The sequence below is a fragment of the Bubalus bubalis genome, chromosome 16 (assembly GCF_019923935.1).
Source record: "Bubalus bubalis isolate 160015118507 breed Murrah chromosome 16, NDDB_SH_1, whole genome shotgun sequence".
NCBI classification, from domain to species: domain Eukaryota; kingdom Metazoa; phylum Chordata; class Mammalia; order Artiodactyla; family Bovidae; genus Bubalus; species Bubalus bubalis.
Genome location: NC_059172.1, coordinates 6,993,905 through 7,016,094, shown reverse-complemented (window position 1 = coordinate 7,016,094; position 22,190 = coordinate 6,993,905). Strand labels below are relative to the sequence as shown.

The 22,190-nt window shown below is 46.3% G+C and overlaps 1 protein-coding gene across 1 annotated transcript in view; it reads left to right on the top strand.

Moving 5' to 3' along the window:
* Nucleotides 1-22,190, top strand: part of PTPRJ (protein tyrosine phosphatase receptor type J) — a 171,490-nt gene that overhangs the window by 135,541 nt on the left and 13,759 nt on the right. The window contains exons 8-17 of the mRNA XM_025266043.3: nucleotides 3,136-3,393; nucleotides 7,576-7,833; nucleotides 8,594-8,869; nucleotides 11,464-11,754; nucleotides 15,233-15,364; nucleotides 17,323-17,533; nucleotides 17,643-17,767; nucleotides 20,279-20,366; nucleotides 21,549-21,590; nucleotides 22,136-22,144. Of these exons, the coding sequence (XP_025121828.3) occupies nucleotides 3,136-3,393; nucleotides 7,576-7,833; nucleotides 8,594-8,869; nucleotides 11,464-11,754; nucleotides 15,233-15,364; nucleotides 17,323-17,533; nucleotides 17,643-17,767; nucleotides 20,279-20,366; nucleotides 21,549-21,590; nucleotides 22,136-22,144 (1,690 nt within the window). The remainder of the gene's footprint in view (nucleotides 1-3,135; nucleotides 3,394-7,575; nucleotides 7,834-8,593; nucleotides 8,870-11,463; nucleotides 11,755-15,232; nucleotides 15,365-17,322; nucleotides 17,534-17,642; nucleotides 17,768-20,278; nucleotides 20,367-21,548; nucleotides 21,591-22,135; nucleotides 22,145-22,190) is intronic.

The window sequence follows — 22,190 nt, the reverse complement described above, 5'->3', positions numbered from 1 at the left end:
TGTTCCTTTCTCGAGGAACGCACAGTTCAGCGTGTGGGTCCACAGGGACTCTTACTACCTTCAAGATTTTCAATCCTATAATGGTGACCATTGACTGACCCTGCCCACACGCCCAGCATCGTGTGACATGTTTTCCTTGTGCCGTCTCCTTTGATGTTCACGCATCTGTGACATGGTTGGCATTGGCCTCATTTTATGGATGAGGAATTCCAGGCTGAGAGAGATGCTGTGGGCAGGTATCACATCTTGTAAGTGTCTGAGGTGGGATCAGACAGCTGGGCTCTCTCAGCTCCAGTCTGTGCTGGCGACAACCACCCTAGCAAGGTGGAGACGGGGAGCAAATTGGTATGTGGAGATGAAAAGAACCCGGATATTCACATGCCTTTGTCCTTTGAATGTTGACAAAATAATGAAGCAGGACGCAGCTATCTCTCTTTTTTTTTTTTTCCTTCTCATTCAAGTCTCTCTTAAAGATAAGGTGATTGGCAGCAAATAAAAACCTTTCTGTCCCAAAGAAGGTCCAATAATTAAAACAATAATGGTCTACCAGTAATGTAATAATATAGTGCATTAATATTACATAATGGTATTGGTGTCACACTGTGCCAGGAGCTTTGCATATATCGCAGGGGTCTTCATGGTAGGTGTTAGGATCCCTGTTTTTTTTTTAATTTAATTTAATTTTTTAACTTTTTATTTTGTATTGGGGTATAGCTGGTTAACAATGCTCTGATTGTTTCAGGTAAACAGCGAAGGGACTCAGCCATACCTATATATGTATCCATTCTTCCCCAAACAGGATCCCTGTTTTACAGGTGAAAAACCTACAGCCCAACATGGCTGAAGAATTTGCCTAAGACCAGAGAGCTGGCAAGCGGCAGGGCAGGGACTTGAATCCAGGGGTGCCTGGCCCTGGACCCAGGGCTCATCCCATGAGAATGCTTTATTCAAGCGTCTGATGCTTCCTGCAAGGCACCTTAGGCATTCTTACAAATGTCTTCTGACTTGGTCTGTGGAGTAAATGAAATCTGCTTCCTTTTCTTCACCTTCTACTTTAAAAAAAAAAATTAATCTCTCTGTTAAGATTAGGTTCACTGTGAGTAAAAAACTCCCCAAGTATCCAAGACAGGAGTTTGTTTCTCTCTCACTGTAAAAGAAGCCCAGTGCTAAGCCCAGGGCTGTGGATGGGATGGTAGAGTCTTAGCTACGGCTCAGAGCAAGAAATAGGAACCGTGAGCTCACTGCAGTGTTTTTTTTTTTTTTTTTATTTTAACTTGTGGAAAATTGCTTTTCAGTGTTGTGTTGGTTTCTGCCGTACAACAAGAGTCAGTCGTAGTTATATGTATATCCCTTACCTCTTGAGCCTCCCTCTCCTCCCCTCATCCCACCCTTCTAGGCCATCCCTGGGTGCCAGGCTGGCTGGGCTCCCTGCGTTATATGACGGTTCCCCACTAACTAACTCTTTTACACACGATAGTATATATATGTCAGTGCTACTTTCTCAGTCTGTCCCACCCTCACCTTCCCCCGCTATGTGCACAAGTCCGTTTTCTACTAGGGTCATCAGTACCGTTTTTTCAGATTCCATATACACGTGTTAACGTACGACACTTGCTTTTCTGACTTCACTTCAGCCTGTATGACAGGCTCTAGGTTCACTCACCTCATTACAACGGACTCAGATTCATTCCTTTTTATGGCTGAGAGACTATGAGCTATTTGAAGCTGAGAAGGATCTAATATTGGGAACTGCGAGTTTATAGAATCATTGGAAGGGCTGATGTGTTAATTTGCTAGGGCTGCCGTAACACGCACCACAGATTGGGAGGCTTTAACAGCAGAAATCTGCTCTCTCACAGTCTGGAGGCAAATAGTCTGAGATCAAGTGATTCAGGGTTGGTTTCTTCTGAGATCTGCCTTCCTGGTTTTGTAATGGCCAGCTTCTCCCCGTGTCTTCACATGACTGTCCTTTGGTCTGTGCATGCCTGTGTCCCAGTCACCTCTTTATTTTATTTTATTGAAATACTGTGGATTTACCATGTTGTATTTCTGCTGTATAGCAAAGTGACTCAGTTAAACATGTTTATATTCTTTTTTTACATTCTTTTCCATTGTGGCTTATCACAGGATATTGAATATAGTTCCTTCCAATTTCTTCTTATAAGGATACTAATTGTTGTAATTTAGGACCTACCTTAATGGCCTCATTTTACCTTAAACACTTCTTTAAAAACCCTATCTCCAAGTGTAGTCAGATTCTGAGGTACTGTGGGTTGGGACTTCAATATAAGAATTTTGAGGGGACATAATTCAGCTCATAACATGTGAGGTGCAGGGTCTAGGCTGGGACCCAGAAATGACTCCCAGTCCAAGGGTGCAGAACTGCCCACCCTGGGAGTCCCCAGCACTCTCACAGTCAGTACCTGGCTGTAGTTGTTGGCTCTTGGAATGTATGCAGTTGCTTGCTGGGCATCAGGAGGCTGCAGCCACTGCCACATTCTTGGTTCTAGAGCCAGGTAGCCTGAGTCCAGGCATCACACCCACAGTTCAGCTACAAGGAGGAGAAAGGATAGAAAATAGTGCTCCCCCCTTTAAGGTTGCTTCTTAGGAGCCATATTGTTCTTATACTCACATCCCATTGGCCAGAACTTAGTCATCACGTGACTAGTTGCAAGGGAGGCTGGGAAATGTAGTTTTTAAAATCTCCAAGCGTCATGTACATTGCTAAAAATCTGGGAGTGTATGTTTAAAGAAAATGGAGGGGGATGAATTTTGGGGGTCCACAGCACCTTCTGCTGTACATCATTAAAAAAAGACTCTGGGTGGCTAAGTGTTGTATGCAAGATAAGACTGCTGGCAATGGCCAAGGTCCCACTCCAGAGTCTGAGCCCCGAACCCTCGGGAATTCACCCCTTTTCTCATTTCCTTTGAATGACTTTGTACAACTTAACCGGTGTCTGAACTCCTGTGGCCAATTGTTCTCTTGATGGTTAGAAACATGAGTTCCTAAGGGGCTTGTGTTGTAGGTGTACCAAGTGTGCATTTAATCTCTGTGTAAATATTTTGTGGGATTCAGTCACCCTTGTCTTCTGGAGAAATAGATTCTTAATCTAGTCATTTGCTTTCTTCACACAGCCCCCAGTCCAGTTTCTGACTTTAGAGTGACAAGTATCAGCACAAGGGAAGTCGGCTTAGCATGGAACAGCAACGACACTCATTCCTTTGAGATACATATCACACCTCACGAAGCTGGAGAACCTCGACTCATCACCACCACCGAACAGAGCACTGTCATTGGTGGCTTATACCCTGGAACCATGTATCGTTTTGACATATATCCACAAGGACCAAATGGGACTAAAGGGGATTCCCAAACAGTTTCCACTACAACTGGTAAGCAAATAGGCTGTATTTTCTGTGAATCAGTTACGTTTCTCAAGGGAAATCAGTATAAACCTTACCTGTCAAAATTTCCAAATATTGCTTTTCTTTTAATTATCTAAGAAAGGCCTTTTAAAAAACTGTTAATGACAGCAGTGCATATTCATGATCTAAAATACAGATAAGCAAAAAGGAAAATCACCTGTAGACCAACAGCCAGAGATAATCACTAATAGCTTTTGATGCATGATGTTTTAGAACAGGGGTCCCCAACCCCTGGGCCACAGACTGGTACTGATCTGTGGCCTGTTAGGAACCAGGCTGCACAGCAGGAGGTGAGTGGTGGCTGAAGGAGTCACTCCCCATCGCTCGCGTTTACCGCCTGAACTCCACCTTCTGTCAGATCGGCCATGGCATCACATTCTCATAGGAGTGTGAGCCCTACTGTGAACTGCGCATGCAGGGGGTGTAGGTTGTGTGCTCTTTATGAAAATCATCCCCAAACCACCCATCTACCCTGTGTGTGGAAAAATGTCTCCCATGAAACCAGTCTGTGATGCCAAAAAGGTTGCAGACTGCTCTTCTAGAGTTTTAAGATTATATAAAGGTGTATGTATGTATGTGTGCATGTATATTTTAATAAGTATTAAAATCCTCTACACGTGTGGTTTTAAATCTGCTTTTTGTTCTATTCAAGTTTATTATGACTCTTCTTCCCTATCAGCATAAATATCCCTGCAGATTAATTTTAATATCTGCCTGGCATTCCATTGTCCGAATCAGGAGTCAGCAGACAATAATGGTCCATGGGTCAAATCTGGCTTACTGCCTGTTTTTTTTTTTATAAGTAAAGCTTTATTCAAGCCTAGCCATGCTCATTTCTTTATATAAAGTCTATGACTTCTTTTGTGCTAGAAACGAATAGTTGCAACAGAGAATACATGGCCTGCAAAGCCTAGGATATATTTGTTCTGTGGTCCATATAGAAAAAGTTTGCTGACCCTTGGTTAGATCAGTGGTTCTCAAAGTGTGGTCTGGGGATCTCTGGGGCAGTCCCCTAGACTCTTTGAAGGGGGTCTGTGAGGTATTAGTATTATCATAATACTACTGGAATACTATTTGGCTTTTTCACTCTCATTCTCTCATGATAAGTGTACAGTAGAGTTTTCCAGATGCAGTGTGACATGGGCATCATTCTTCTGTTGGGTCATGGAATGTATGATTTGTATTCTTACATTTTAAGCGTTTCCTCATTAAAAATGTTCTGTTACAGCATACAAAAATATAACCTAAATAAATAAAAATTCCCTGAGAGCCTCAATAATTTTCAAAAGGTAAAGGGGTCCAGACTGCTGGTCTGGATGTATTATAAATCGCTTGACCATTCGCCTGTTGTTGGACAGGTAGATCACTGACAGTCTTTCATGAACAATATTGTGATGCAATGGTCTTGTTAGTTCTATGAGGCTGATTGATGTTGATAAAAGTATTTCATGAAAACAATCCATTGTTCATTATTGTTACCTTTGAAATTTGAAATGAAATTTTTTGGGAAAGCTTGGAGAACATCCAGTATCCTTGATCTTTGATTGCAGGGGACTTGAAATCCTTTCTACAGAAGGAAAGAGTAAATAAATGGGACTGATTCCTTGAGCCATGTGTGAAGTCAGTTGGGTTCTTGAGATTCTCCTTGTGTGGGTTTTCTCAACTCTGTTGGTTAGGTTAAGCATTGATGGTTATTTGGAAGATCTGCCTCCACAATAAGGAAACTGCTAAAATGTATCCCTCAGATGAAGTGCATAGTTCCTTTTCAAGTCTGATTTTCAGGTTAGACTTTTGAGATCAGGTTATAGTATCAACATATATATTTTTTCTCTCTTTTTAAGAATGTAGCTAATGGTAAGGGGATCACAATTTGGGTCCCTTTGATGTTGTGTGACTTGCCAATTCCCAGGATTTACTGCAATAATAACATTATGTAGTGGGGGTCTACAAAGCGCTGGGCTCTCAGCCTTTGTATTTAAACATTTTGAACACAACTCTATGAGATAGGTACTATTATCATCTCTATTTTATAGAGTAGGAAACGGGGACTCTGTGAACTTAAGTAACTGACCCAGGGTGACAAGGGAGTGAACTGGCCTCTGTCTGCCTTTGGAGACTGAGGTCTTAACCACAGTGTGGACTGCACTGCGATATGGAGCAACTGCAGGAGTAATTTAGGGCTATTCGTAAGGAGAAGGCATCTCTTGTACTCTTGCCTATAATTGTCCCAATTAATGGAAATCAAGAAGAGTTATAATAAGGCACTAGACTCTTAGGACATCACCAATTCTATTATTGACCAATGTTTGCTGTTATTGGGGGAGAATCAATGTAACAGCATTAAAGGCGATTTTGAAAAAGGGAAGCAAGTACTGGATGACCCAGCAATTCCACTCTTACATGTATACGTATTTCTAAACGAATTGAAACCAGGGACTTGAACATATTTCTCTACACCAACATTCATAGTAGCATGATTCACAATAGCTAGAAGGTGGAGGCAGCCAAGTGTCCATCAGCAGGTGAAATGTGGTATATCCATATAATAGAATGCTGCTGCTGCTGCTAAGTCGCATCAGTCGTGTCCGACTCTGTGCGACCCCATAGACGGCATCCCACCAGGCTCCCCCATCCCTGGGATTCTCCAGGCAAGAACACTGGAGTGGGCTGCCATTTCCTTCTCTGATGCATGAAAGTGAAAAGTGAAAGTGAAGTCGCTCAGTCATGTCCGTCTCTTAGCGACCCCATGGACTGCAGCCTACCAGGCTCCTCTGTCCATGGGATTTTCCAGGCAAGAGTACTGGAGTGGGGTGCCATTGCCTTCTCCATATAATAGAATAGTTGTTATTTAGTTGCTAAGTCATGCACGACTCTTTTGTGACCCCATGGACTGTAGTCCACCAGCCTCCTCTGTCCATGGGATTCTGCAGGCAAGAATCCTAGAGCGGGTTGCCCTTTCCTCCTGCAGGGTAGCTTCCTGTCCGAGGGATTGAGCCCGCATCTCCTGCATTGCAGGTGGATTCTTTACCATTGAGCCACTAGGGAAGCCCCACACTAGAATATTATTTAGCCACACAAGGAATGATGTACCAAGGCATGCTACAGTGTGAATAAACCTTGGAAGCATTATGCTAGGTGAAAAAAGCCCGACATAGAAGAACAACTGCCATGTACATCCACTTATGTGAGGTGCCTAGAATTGGCACATTCGTAGAGACAGAAGATAGAATAGAGGAGTGGGGAGAAGGGAGGAATGAGAAGTTCTTACCTCAAGGGAACAGAGTTTGTGTTGGGCATCATGAAACGCTTTGTGTTTAGCCAGTGATGATGGTGATACTGCACTGTGAACCTACTTAACGCTGCTGGGTTGTCCACTTACAAATGGTTCAGACGATAACTATTGCACTCTGTTTATTTTACTACCACGAAATTCAATAAAGACTTTAAAGATGGTCCTTGTAAAAAAAAAATCTTAAAAAAAAAGAGATTCTGTGCAGTTATATTGCAGCCGGTTCAGTGTGTAGAGGTGAGACGGTGAGTGCAGAACCCAGAGCCCTCTGGGTAGTTTCGCTTCTGACTCCCGCTGTGAGGTTGCGGCTCCGTGTACTTTTTCCCCTTCCGCGCTCCAGCCTCAAGTGCCCATTTCAGTGTCAACTCTCCATTTCCGTTTTTCTCTTCAGTATGCCTGCCTGTGTTATGGAAAGATGTTTTCTTCCGAGGGACTGGTTTTTAAAAAACTTTTGCTGAGATATAATACATACGCTGAACACACATGCATCCTAGATGCGTAATTTGATGCATCTTTACAAACTGAACCCATCTGGTCACTAGCACTCAGATGAAGAAAACCTGAGCATGGTTTCCACTCTAGAAGACCCCCTCCCAACCACCCCCAGACCAAGGGGATGTCTCTATGACAGAAGCAAAAGGCCAGAGAACAGATAGGACAGGCTGGTAAATTCATCGGTGTTGCAGAAGAGCCAAGATTCTTGAAAGAAACTGTTTCTCACCTAAGTGTTAAGAGTTTGCCCTTTGTGAACTCATTTGATGACAGAAGAGCAAGTTCTCTGGGCAGGTGCTTTAGAATAAAGCCGGACATTGCAATGGTCATTGACAGACTTCCCTTTTTTCTTCCTTTCCTCTGCCCAGACCACAGTGCAGTGTTTGACATCCGTGTTGTTAACGTCACCACCACCGACATGCAGCTGGCGTGGCAGAACACAGACAACGCTTCCGGGTACATCTACAGCGTAGAAATACAGTCTGAACACAGCTCTGATTGGAAGAACAGTTCTCACACGGAGATCGCATTCCACGGCCTGACCCCGGGCACCTTATACAAGATCACAGTCACCCCCCAGATGGACTTTGTCCAGGGGCTGGCCAACTCCACCCTACAGTACACACGTAAGTGCTTCAGGACACCCTCCTAAGGAAGCATTTTCCCAGCCTTTCACCGGGAGGAGGGGAAATAAGCATGGGTTCAGTGATGAGGCAAGAGGCCCTTGTGTTTCTGGGCTCCAGGTAGAATGTGAAACCGAGGAAGCTGAAGACATTAGGTTCAGCCAACGTTCTGCCCTGCCCTGGCGGCGCTGGTGCTGAGCCATGTGAACTTGGAATTGTCTTCCGAAGCAGAGAGGCATCCCATGAGCATGGGAAGCATCACTATTCATTCCTTCCTTGGGAATACAGACTGGAGGAGGGGTCACCCGGTCATGTTGGCATGGAAGATGGTGCCCAAAGGAAGCAGTTTTGCATGCACCAGTAAGGGACATGCTTTGCTAATATTTGACCTAAATATATGGTAGAGATAGAAGTTTATAATGTATTTTTTGTATATTTTTGTTTCATTAATCATTTCAAAAACAAGTAGGAAATTACATCTTAAAAATAGATTTCAGATAAAGTATTAAAAGAAGTCTGAAAAGCTTCAATTCTTTTGAGATTTAATCTGTATAATTATTATCTAAATGTCTTTTTGGGGAAGCCTCCTCTTTTTTGATCCCAGCAAGTATTAGCTTTATTTATTCTTTACCCAAAGGAGCCAGGCTATTTTTATTTTAAATTTAATGAAAAAATAAGAAAAAAAAATTCCAGGCTATTTTTAGATGCAGTCAATAAAATGGTCAAGTTAATCCATCCTTTTTTTGTCCCCCTAAAACTTGAGGGCCCAGCAAGGTGTCCAGCATTGAGATAACGACCAATACCACAGCAGCAACCTTAAATTGGCAGAATGTTGATGAAGCCTCTTCAAACTACACCTACTGCCTTCTTATTAGGCAGGACGGAAGTTCCAGCAACTTCCCGCCAATAGTCACAGACGTCGGCGTTACCCATGCTACGGTCACCAACTTAATACCTGGTTCCTCCTACACCGTAGAGATCTTCACGCGGGTGGTGGATGTCAAGTCACTTGGGCCCAGCAGGCAGTCATTCTGTACAGGTGGGTAGTCTCAGGGGCCTCTTGGATTCCTTCTGGTGTCATGCTGACCTTGCACGTAGGTCCTTGCAATAAACTCCAGTTGATTAGTGTTTTTTGCCGACCACCATGGCATCTTAGTTTTCTAACCAGGGATAGAACCTTCGCCCCGCTGCAGTGGCCCACCAGGGAAGCCCCTCGAGTTGGTTAGCTTCTGTGTGGTGTGTGAGCATCCTATTAGCTCATTAGTGCTGTCTTGCTGCCCTCGTCGTTCGTTCATTCAGCAGATACGTCCTGAGCATTTACTGTGCGTCAGGTACCGTCTAAGGTCACAGATGAGTCCCTGCCTTTCTGAAACTTCCGTTCTGCTGGCGGAAGACCCAATAAGCCAGAAACATAGGTTATTAGGTGACGATTACTGCTGAGGAAGGATAAGTAAAAAGGATAGGAGAAATGAGATGTTTATCTTGGGGAAGGCTTTGTCGAAAAGGTGACTTTTGAGCAAAGACTTGCAGGAAGTGAAGCCAGTCGTGTGGACAGGAGAGACGGGCAGCCCCAGTGTGGAGGTCCTGGGCCTGGAGTGTGCCTGCTGTGTTGGAGGAAGAGCAGGAGGTCAGGATGGCAGAGGTGGAGCCACGGCAGCAAGAGGGGGAGGTGGAGGAGGTGAGGCTAACAGGGTGAGCGGCCAGGGCACAGCTGACGTCAGGCCTTGCAGCTCATAGTTTGGCTTTTACCCTGAAGAAGACAGAAAGGATATAGTTAAAAGGGATGCTCAGCGTTTTCAGTTTTCTTGATCCTTATCTCTCAATGCAAAAAGTGTGAGCATTTAAAGAGAAGAGCCCTGTGTTTAACTGAAGGAGCTTTCAGAAAGCGAGTCGGGGGATGTTTGGTGAACGGCTGTGAGTCCTTCTGCTCATAGTTCTGATGGCGGGGCCTTTATCCCTCTGGACCTGTGGGCCATCTTATCCCCTACCCTCTTTGCACTTGCTTCCTTTCTTCCTTAGACTAAGCCCTTCAGGTGTGTTCAGGCTGATCTGGAAGTCGGGCAGGGATCTCAGCAGATCAGCCTCCCTGGTAGTTAGGGGCTGGGACCTCGATGACCTCTGACCTTTCACATGGAGTGGCAAAAGAGATGCTGGCAGCTCTGAGCCCCCTGTGTTAACTCAAACTCTGTTCACCTGGTCTAGACTCTGATCTTTGGCATGTGGGTGGCTTCCATTGCTAATATTTATCTTAGCTGCAGTCATGATTCCCTGTAGCAAGAGAAAGATATCTGTGAGCATTTATGAGCGGGGGGGTGGATGGACAGGACTGTGGGAGGGGGATTGTATCGGGCAGGTTGTCCTTCCAGGCCTCAGGTGGAGAATGTGGGCTCTGTGCGTGGGTGCCTCTTTAAAACTTTTTCTGCTTTAAAACACTGCGGTGTTCAAGTCATGATAATATCCGCCTCCCCCAGTACATTAACACAGAGCTTTCCGTTTATTTATTTTTGGAGGCACCACTGGGATCTGAAAGAGTTTTCCATTTATGTCAGCTTTTTGTGGACACTTAATAAAATCCTGCTGCTGCTGCTTAGCTGACTTGGGCGTGTCTGAGTCTGTGAGACCCCATGGACTGCAGCCTGCCAGCCTCCTCTGTCCGTGGAATTCTCTTGGCAAGAGTACTAGAGCGGATGGCCATGTCCTCCAGGGGATCTTCCTGGCCCTGGGATTGAACCTGGGTGTCCTGCATTGCAGGCAGATTCTTTACCGCGGAGCTACCAGGGAAGCCCTAATAATATCCTACTGGCCCTTCAAATGGGTAGAGACAAATAACACCCCATATTAAAGATGAAGAAATTGGTACCATGGTACCCCACTCCAGTACTTTTGCCTGGAAAATCCCATGGACGGAGGAGCCTGGTAGGCTGCAGTCCATGGGGTCGCTAGAGTCGGACACAACTGAGCAACTTCACTTTCACTTTTCACTTTCATGCATTGGAGAAGGAAATGGCAACCCACTCCAGTGTTCTTGCCTGGAGAATCCCAGGGACGGGGAAGCCTGGTGGGCTGCCGTCTATGGGGTTGCACAGAGTCGGACATGACTGAAGCGACTTAGCAGCAGCAGCAGCACCATTGGTTATTCAGCCTGTTGTGTATGTAGAAAACACCTTGGACTTGGATTTAGAAAACCCAAGATCCAGTTTTGGCTTTGCCACTGGCCAGCCATGTCATTTGAGCAAATTACTTAATCTAAGTCTCAGTTGATTCAGCTGCAAAGTGGGACAGTATTAACACTGCCTGTTCCAGAATGATGGTCAAGAGGGTGCCCAGAAGAGGGAACACAGGTGGAGAAATTGCTACCACTCCCCGCGTAAGGTAGCTATGTCTCACGGGCCCTTGCGCTCTTCCAGCCTGGAGCCCGACGGCCACCGTTTCATTTAATCCTCAGGTCGTCCTGCAGCTGGGGCTGACCCAAGGTCACAAAGTTCAGTAAGGCCTGATTCAAGGTCAGCCTCTGCCTCTTCTGACATTCCCCACTGCTGTCTCCTCATCACCAATGGGCCAGGCATCCCAAGTTTAAGTGTTTGCAAAGGCAAGTGTCTAAGAATCTCATGCTGTGCTGTGCTTGCCTTGCAGACCCTGAGTCGGTGGCCTCCTTCGACTGTGAAGCAGTCCCCAAGAAGGCCACCTTGGTCCTTAGGTGGGCCTGCCCTTTAGGTACCAGCACAAAGTTTGAGCTGGAGGTCAGCCATGGATACTGGAAAAATAAAACGACCTTGGAGGGCTGCTCCTTGAACAACGGCCCTGAGTTCATGACGGAAGTCACGCATTTGAATTTTTCTACCTTGTATGACATCAGCATCGCTACCTGCTCCTGTAACAAGACGGCACCGCCCGCCCAAAACACCTGCCTCTCTGGCATCACAGGTGAGCTTCCCAGAGGACAGGGTAGCCAGCAGGTCATTTGATCACTCCTGGAAAGCTGACCCAGAGGCTCTGCCAAGTGTGGTTGGAAACCTGTTTCTAAAAAAAAATTATCCAAAATATTTGTTTTTGTTAACCAGTTCTGTAGAAATCTAGTCTATATAGTCTATAGAAACTATAGTGAGTGAGTGAAAGTCACTCAGTTGTGTCTGATTCTTTGCGACCCCATGGACTATACAGTCCATGGAATTCTCCAGGCCAGAATACTGGAGTGGGTAGCCTTTCCCTTCTCCAGAGGATCTTCCCAACCCAGAGGTCAAACCCAGGTCTCCCACATTACAGGCAGATCCTTTACCAGCCTAATCACAAGGGAGGCATAGAAACTGTATAATCTATAGGAATTTAGTGAGTGAGAATTATCTTTTACATTCCCAAAGTTGCCTTTGTTTTATGCAACAATTTGTTGCCACATATTCTTTTAAGTGGTAAGTTCCTCTACTGCATTAAAACAAAGTATTTTTATAGAAATGTTCAAATAGACACAAAAGCAAAGGAAAGTGTAATGGGACACACGTACCATCATCACTCACTTGACCGTTTGTGGGCATTTGACCAATCTTGTTTCATTCATATTCCCTCCACTCTTTTTTTTTTTTCCCCCTCCACTCTTATTGGATTTCTTTGAGACCAGTCCTGGTTATTCTATAATTTTATTTGTATGTTTTCCACATGTATTGATACAAGAGAGGGACTCCTTTCCCCCTTTTTTCCAAACATAACTACATTACTATTCAGTTCAGTTCAGTTGCTCAGTTGTGTCTGACTCTTTGTGACCCCATGAATAGCAGCACGCCAGGCTTCCCTGTCCATCACCAACTCCCGGAATCCACCCAAACTCGTCCATTGAGTGAGTGATGCCATCCAACCATCTCATCCTCTGCCGTCCCCTTCTCCTCCTGCCTTCAATCTTTGCCAGCATCATGATCTTTTCAAATGAGTCAGTTCTTTGCATCAGGTGGCCAAAGTATTGGAGTTTCAGCCTCAGTCCTTCCAATCAATATTCAGGACTGATTTCCTTTCGGGATGGACTGGTTGGATCTCCTTGCAGTCCAAGGGATTCTCAAGAATCTTCTCCAACACCACAGTTCAAAAGCATCAATTCTTTGGCATTCCTATTACCATTACATTAAAAATTTAACAATCCTTTTTTTTTTTTGGCGATGCTGCACAACTTGTGGGATCTCAGTTCCCTGACCAGGATTTGAACCCAGGTTACAGCAGTTAAGGCACTAAATCCTGACCACTAGGTCACCAGGGAACTCCCAGCAATCTTTTTTTTTTCTTTAAACTATTATGAGATATTCAGTCAAGATTCAAATTTCGCTAGAATCTGGGTCAACAAATTCCCCAGCTGTTTTGGGGTCATTCACAAGAGATTCCTCCTAGTGCATGTTCCCATGTTGTTGCCTAGTTGCTCAGTCGTGTCTGACTCTTTTGCAACCTCCTGGACCATAGTGCTCCAGGCTCCTCTGCCCATGGGATTTCCCAGGCAAGAATACTGGAGTGGGTTGTTGTTTCCTTCTCCAGGGGATCTTCCCAATGCAGGCAGCCAGGGCCCCTTGAGTGTAGGACTGAGAAAAGCACTGAGAAGGAATTTCCAGGCTTGGAGGTGAATGCTGTCTTGGGGCAGGGAGCTGGGGACTCCCCGCTGGCCGGCTAGAAGGCAAAGAGCTATGGGCAGTGTGGGAGCTGGTGTTTCAGGGTCCGATGAGGCAGTTGACACCAAGACGTGGGAACAGCGCCTCCAAGTGGCCACTGCTGGCAGTTACTTGAGAGGTTGCCAGAGGATGGTTTAGAGCTATGCCTTCCAGTAGGAAATCATATGAGCCTCTTGTATAATAAAAAATTTTCTAGGCACCACATTAGGAAACTAAAAAGAGCAGCTGAAGTGAGTTTGTTTGTTTTTTTCTGCTCTCTGTGGCATATGGGATCTTAGTTCCCTGACCAGGGATTGAACCCTTGCATTGGAAGTGTGGACCACTGGACTGCCAGGGAAGTCCCCTGAAATGAGTTTTGATCATATTGTATTTAACCCAGTATATTAAAAATGTTATCATTTCAGCATTTAATTTCACTTAATTTGTATAAAGTAAGTTATTAATGGGGCTTCCCTGGTAGCTCAGCTGGTAAAGAAGCTACCTGCAATGCAGGAGACCTGGGTTTGATCCCTGGGTTGGGAAAGATCCCCTGGAGGAGGGCATGGCAACCCAGTCCAGTATTCTTGCCTGGAGAATCCCATGGACATAAGAGCCTGGTGGGCTACAGTCCACGGGGTCGCAGAGTTGGACACGACTGAGCAACTAAGCGCACGTGTGCGTGCACATACACACACACACACACACGTTATTAATGAGATACTCTACGTCCAGAGTTGGACTAGTTACTTTTCAGAGTGGTTTATTGTTGTTTAGTCGCTCAGTCATGTCTGACTCTTGTGACCCCATGGACTGTAGCCCGCCAAGCTCCCCTGTCTGTGGGATTTCTCCGGCAAGAATACTGGAGTGGGTTGCCATTTCAGTGGCTGCCATATTGGACAGCATATGTTTGGAGAATTGGGTTGTGGGCTTTGTCTTTTTGGAGTTCACTTTTCTGAGTCTCTCTTGATTATAATAGCAAAGACACTCACACTGTACCTGGGAGACACAGTTAGGTAGAGAGTGTGTATGAGGAGAGGGACCATCTTTAATTCAGCTTTTCTTTCCTTTTGTGTCAATTCAGAGAGTGGCTTTATGAGCTTAGCTTGGGAAGCTGAGGCACGAGATTTTGAAGGCCACTCTCAGAATATTTCCATGTGGGCTTTTCTGATTTCCAGGAAGAGGGTCAGCTGGGTTTCTCTAGTGGAGTTTTAAACCATCCCTAGCAAACAATGAGGACTTTGGTGTGAAGGGCAGAGTAGGACTGCAGTCAGGTCTCAGGAGGAAGCGTGTTCTTTCCACGTCGTCCTTGCTTCCCTCTGGGTTCCTGCTCCGTCATTGTTCTCAGCTGACCAACCAGTCCTGGGGCCAAGTCTAGCTCCCAGGTCCCCACCTGGACATTCCACTTACACAGCCTCTGTCTCGCTCTCCTCCTTCTGCACCCCTTCTCAGGGTAAGCAACCTGGCCTTTCTGGGTCAGGAAGGACTGGCGGAAAATAGAAAAGACATAGTACCTTCTAGAAACGAGGTTGCCAGGAGGCCCCCTTGGGAATGTGGTTGGACCCACTGAAGGGGTGCTTGTCAGCTAGGCAGGCTCCCCGAGGACCCCCCACCTCTGTCCCCACCAGTTCGCTTCCTCACCCTTCGCTTCTGGATTTGCTTTGCATGAGCCCAACATGCAGCATGCAGAACCAGGGGGGATCTTGAGGGGGGCACTACAGTAAATCCTCTCCTTAATAATATTGTTCCTTCTTTGGTTTTAAGTGTTTTGTGTTGTCCTGTTTCAGACCCCCCTCTTCCAGATGGGTCCCCTAATATCACATCTGTCAGTCACAATTCGGTGAAGGTCAAGTTCAGTGGGTTCGAAGCCAGCCATGGACCTATCAAAGCCTACGCGCTCGTTCTCACCACTGTGGATGGTAAGCAGGGGTCCTGATGGGTTCCGTAGCTGGCGGGTGATGGCGTGACCAGGCGCCACTTCCGTGCCCACCGAGGCACATTAATGAGACAGGCACATGTCGGGTTTGACACTGCGGCCCCCACTTTGGCGCTCACCCGGGGATGGGTGGGTGTAATTCTAATGAGCTCAGTTAGAGGTTGACAGACTTTCTGTAAAGGGCCAGACGGCAAACCATTTTAAACTTCGCAGGCTCTGCAGTCTCCTCCTCAGCTGTTCAACTTTGCGGCTGTCGCGTGAAAGAAACCATAGAAGATACAGAAAGAGTGAGAGTGACTATTCCAGAATTTACCAAAAATGGGTGGCTGGCTGGCTGTGGCCCTTGGATTTGACTTGCTTACCTGTAATCTAGGTTCTTCATCTCTTTTGCAACACAGGGTCTTTTAGGTGGCAGATTAGTAGTTTTAACCAACTTTGTCTCTTGCACATGTGCATACACACATGCGTGCACACACACACACACACACACACACACACAAACGCCCAAATGATCCTCAAAGGGTGATTTTTTCTTGGAAGAAAACAACAAAAAAATTTGCATTTGCAGTGGGAACTGGCAAAGAGCATCGCCATAGCTGAGAGAGGAGGTGGATTAAATGCCGCCTTTCCTTAAAGGGCTCTATTACATTCCTTGGAAGTAAGAAGGGAAAGCTTTGAGGATGAGTAGGTGGGTCTGGGTGCTTTGTTCAAGGCTTGGTTTAAAGGTCTGAGTTTTGGAACTTCCCTGAGGGTCCAGTGGTTAGGACTCTGAGCTTTCAAGGCCGTGTGCCTGAGTTCAATCCTGGTTCAGGAACTAAGCTCCTGCAAGTTACGTGGCATGGCCAAAAAACAAAAAAGTGCCGGGTTTTGCTTTTTGGTGATTCTTTAACTGTGAACAATGCAGTGCTGTCCCTGCCCAGGCGTGCAGCCTGTGATTCTGCCCTCATCTCCCCGAGGAAGACAGATCAAACCCACTGTCAGGGCAGTGGGCACCCCGGAAGACAAGGGATTCGCTGGTGTCGTCAACCTGTGGCTTGATTTCAAAAAGAGGAACACATGTATACCTGTGGTGGATTCATTTTGATATTTGGCAAAACTAATACAATTATGTAAAGTTTAAAAATAAAATAAAATTAAAAAAAAAAAAAAAAAAGAGAAACGTTGAGATCTTGCTCTTTTTCTTTCTGTCTTTTGTTTTGAGTCTGTTTCAGACACCTAGTCATTTTACTGTGAAGGTTTTCAGCAGATCCCAAGCTCAGATCTTTGCTGAATGGGGGAGGTGAGGTTGCATACTGAACAACCTGATCAGGACCAGCCTGGGATGGGTGAGGTCACACACACTCCCCGTCGGGTGGTCTGGGCTAGAAATACAACTCCACCACCTTTGGGCCCAGGTCTCTTTTAGCCATGCCATATAACTTGCAGGAGCTTAGTTCCTGAACCAGGGATTGAACCCAGGTACATGGCCTTGAGAGCTCAGAGTCCTAACCACTGGACCCTCAGGGAAGTTCTAAAACTCAGACCTTTTTACTGTACAGATGTATCCCCATCTGTACAGTGGGGACAGTCAGCCTGTGCAGTGAGATTATTGTGGGGATCAAATGGGTAAGTAAAGCTCTTAGAACTTAATGGAAAACCTGGCAGAGAGAGCATACATAAGAGATGGCAGGGGTCACCACCATCACCCATTGTCAAGGTCATTATTTAGAAACGCTGGAGACACAATACACCTCTGTGATCACTTTCTCTTTAAAAAAGATTAATTCAGTGTTTAAAGGTTACAGTCCGTTTGCACCTGTTACACAATATTGGCTGCAGCCTGTGTGCTGCATAAGGCATCCTGGAGCCGGTGTCACCCCAGCAGTTTGTGCCCCCCTCCCCACCCCACGCGTGATCCCTTTCTCACTTTCTTACGCCTTCCCTTCTGTGTGCCTTTCTTAGCTATTCCACCATCGGCAGATGTTTTGAGATTCACATATGATGACTTCAAAAGAGGGGCCTCGAATACTTATGTGACATACCTCATAACGACAGAAGCAAAGAGACGTGCTCAGGGCTTGTCTGAAGTCTTGAAATATGAAGTTGATGTTGGCAATGAGTCCATCACGCATGGCTACTACAACGGGAAGCTGGAACCCCTGGGCTCCTATCGGTAATGCCTCGTGGTTCTTGCTCTTGGGGGCCGGGCCTCTGAGTGCAGAGCTCTCTGTGCCTGGGATGTCAGGTCTCAGTCACCTCTTTTTTCCCTTGTCACCCCACAGGGCTTGTGTGGCCGGCTTCACCAATATTGCCTTCAACCCTCGCAACGAGGGACTCATAGACGGGAACGAGAGCTACGTGTCCTTCAGTCCCTGTTCAGAGGCCATTTTCTTGCCGCAGGATCCAGGTAGAGGGGCAAGAGTGCTGTTAGCAGTTCACTGAGGCTTTGCCTCCAGTATCCACAGAAGGATGGGTATCTGCACCCCTCCCTGGGTTCCCAGGAGGCTTGGAAAGTCTGGTCTCTTTTCGCAGAAGCTGAGAAGTCACTTGGCCATCAGGACCCAGCTCAGCTTCCTCTTCTGGGGTCCCCTCAGCCCCCGCCCACCACGTCCCTCCTCCGAAGGCCCGTCGCATGTCCAGTCTGCACACACTTTGCTCCTTTCTCTTCAGTGTAGTGGTTTGTGTGACCGTGTGCCAGATACACGTGCCCCTTTCAGCGCATGGAACTCTTGACTATTAGGATCAGAAGGAGCCATGGAAATCATCTTGTCGGATGCTCATTTTACTTTTTAAAAATTTTATTGAAGTATAGTTGATGTACAATGTTGTGTTAGTCTCTGGAGCATGGCAGAGTGATTCAGACACACACACAGACACACACACACATACTCTTGTTTATGTTCTTTTCCTGTATTTATCACAGGGTGTTGAATGCAGCTCCCTCTGCTATGTACACTAGGCCTTGTTGTTATCCGCCCTGAATATGATAGTCTGCCTCTACGAGCCCCAAACTCTCAGTCCTTTCCTCCCCCCCGCCCGCCGTCCCCTTGGCAACCAGAAGTCTGTTCTGTCCGTGCAATTCACGCATTAGAAATGAGGGCGTTAAGGCCCAGAGAGGGGCAGTGACTGGCCCCAGGTTGCACAGTGCCTTTAGGGACTCCTTGTCAAGTGCTCCTGTCCTTTATCACAGAGTGAAGTGATTTAGGAGCTTCAAGGACTCAAGGGGGCAGGGTGCAGCCCCTCCGCTCAGGCCAGAGACCGACTGACCAGCCAGTTTGTTATTTGTCTATACTTGGTAGCCATTGGCTTTTCAGCAAAGAAGCCCAGGAGCCAAGTTCAGGGTTCCCCAAAGCCTCCCCAGCAAGCACATGGGTTTTATGTCACCGGGCGTGTGGGGGTTAGTGTCAAAAAGTCAACGGGGGAACGGCGTGTCCAGGAATTTTCAAACTGCGGTTGCTCCGCCCCACGGCCCATTCCTGGGGGGCTCCTGCCCGACTCCGACCTCACCAAGAGCGTTTCTGCTCACTTTGTATCTTGTACTTTGGGGGGCTGCACACACTTCCCTGTGAGGAAAGGAAGTGGTGGGTGAGGACAACCCAAAAGTCACCGGTAGCTCAACTGCCTCAGTTTGCAGGTGGAGGGAGCAGCGCCTTTCCCAGAGCAGCCAGGCAGCCGCGGCCGGGAGCCCAGGACCGCTCCCAGACGCCTAGGCTAGGTTATGCCCAGAGCTGCCTACCTGCCCTCTGCCGCACACACACAAACACACGCACATGTGCACACACATGCACAGACACAGACATAGACAGAAACAGAGACGCACACACACACAGACACACAGACAGACACAGACACAGACACACACACCACACACAGAGACACATACACAGACACACCACACACACACACAGACACACAAACACATACACAGAGACACAGACACATACCACACACAAACACGCACAGACACACAGACAGACACAGACACACACACTACACACAGACATATCACACACACACATACCACACACACACAGACACATACACACATCACACAGACAGACACAGAAACAGAGATACACACACACCACACACACACACACCACACACACACAGACACAGACACACACACAGACACAGACACACACACACTACACACACACACGCACAGACACACAGACACACACACACACACACCACACACACAGACACAGACATACACACCACACACACACACACACAGACACAGACACACACATAGATACACACACCACACACACACACAGACCACACACACACAGACACACACAGACACACACACAGACACACACAGACACACACCACACACACACACACCACACACACACAGACACACACACACCACACAGACACACACACACACATGCACACACACGCACAGACACACACAGACAGACACACACAGAAACAGACACAGACACCCCCCCACACACAGACACACACATACTGCACACAGACACACACCACACATACACACACACCACACACACAGACACACACACATGTTTTATGTCCAGAGCTATTTACCTGTCCTCTGCCACACACACACACACACACACACACACCACACAGACACACAGACACACACACATCACACACACACAGACATACCACACACACACACAGACACACATAACACACAGACACACAGAGACAGACACACACCACACACACAGACACACACACAGACACACCACACACACACAAACACACATACCGCAGACTGCACACGGACACACACACAGACATACCGCACACAGACACACACACACGTTTTGTGTCCAGAGCTATTCCCCTCCTCCGCACCCCCGCCCCCACCGCGCGCGCTGGCTGGCTGGCTGTGAGCACCTCCTGACGTGCCTCCCGTGTGGACTCTCCCCAGGTGTCATCTGTGGAGCAGTCTTTGGATGTATCTTTGGTGCCTTGGTCATCGTGGCCGTGGGAGGCTTCATCTTCTGGAGGAGGAGAAGGTGACTGCTGCTTATGCTGATGATAATGCGCTACACGTATTATTAATTAATTGAGCAAGAGCCCGAGTAGACGCGTTGCGGTGCGTCTGTACCCCAGGTTTCCTCCCGGCCCAGAGCTTCTGATGCGTCCTACACCTGGTTTTCTCCACCACCTCGCCCTCCTGGGTTGATAGGCAGTGCCTGTGTTCCAGCTTTTTGCATTAGATTCTATTTTTTTTTTTTTTTGAGGGAGGGGTCAAAACAGCTTTATCGTTTCTTGTTAAAGTAAACTTATACATACTTATGACAAAAAGAAGCAACAAGAAAAAACAGAAAGACAAGAAATAGCCCATACTTACAGCATGGAAAACTACTCTTACATGGATGTGATTACAAAACTCACATATGTACACACACCCACACCCACAAACAGGATCATATTATACGTGTTATTTTCTGGCTTGCTTTTGTTCTTAAGACATTGTGGACAGCTTCAGATCTTCATTTTAAGTGGCTATCGCGTGTTCAGCTGTGTGGAAATTATTCAGCCAATTTTCTGACGCTTTTGTGTCCTTCCTTGCCACTGTTACTTATCCTTGTGTGTAAATCTGGGCGCAATCATAGTTATTCCTTTAGGCCACATTCCAAGCGGGGTAGTTGCTGGGTCAGTGCGTATGCATGTTTTTAATTTTAGTACATACTGCGAAATTGCCTTCCAGAGTTTTATCCTTTTTTTTTTTTTTTAATACCAGTATGGGGTTTAGTCAGCAATACAGAAGAGTTCCAGGTCCCTCCCCCCCCGCCCCGGCCCCCCCAACCGCCCACCCCGCTGGTCCCTCACCAACACTGGATATGTTTTCTGGTTTATTACATTAACTTTTTCAGAAAGGCTTACTCAAAAAACAGAAACAAAAATCAGAGCACGAAGTAGTGAGCTTGACTGTGTGATAGCGCGGTGCTGCTGATCTGTATTTGCTCAGAGAAAGTCCTGCAAGTTGCTTGAGTAGGATCCTGTGATACTTTTAGATGGTATAAAAGCGAGGAACTTCACGGGTTTAGACCGTTAAGCTTCAGTGTTTGTGAACAGGATCTGATGCGCTGTATGAACTAAGGCCCAGGGAAGAAGCGTCTTGTAGATACACACAGGAAAGGCACAGTATTAAGCCGTTTTGATCTAATGCATCTGTTTTTCTTTCAAAGTAGGAAAGGTGTAAAGAACAATGACGTGACCTTTTCTCAAATTAAGTAAGTCTCTACATTTATGAGCCTTAAGACATTTAATCCCCCAATCTGTTCAGTGACTATTTTGAGATTTTTTTTTTTTTTGATGGGAACCACTGCCATTTTTCCAGATTGACACGTTTGGACCTGATCACCCAGAAGTTCTTATTAGCGTTGTTATCCTGCAAGGACCCATGTTGGCTTGTCTCCTGAAGCTGGCTTCCTTGCCATGTTCTACCATGCCAAGTAGAACTATACTTGCCGTATTCTACCAATAAATATATATTTTGTGATTCAAAACATGGTTATTCAAGGCCTAGGAGGAGAGAACTTGCTCAGAGTCACGAAGCCACTCAGTTATATAACAGGGTCTAGAAGTCAGATTTCCTGATTCACATTTCAGTGTTTTGTGAATTACATTACAGTGAACCTCCCCCAACCAGCCCCTGCCATTATACTATAGGTTTTCGTCTTTGGGGAAAAATCTCTGGAGTTGTGGTTGAGTCATTTTTTTTTTTTTTTTCTAATTGTCTTTTTTTTTTTTTTTTCTTTGCTTTTCTGCGGTGAAGACCTAAAAAGTGAGTACACATTTTGCTTTTTAAAAAATAACTTGCATGTTTCTAT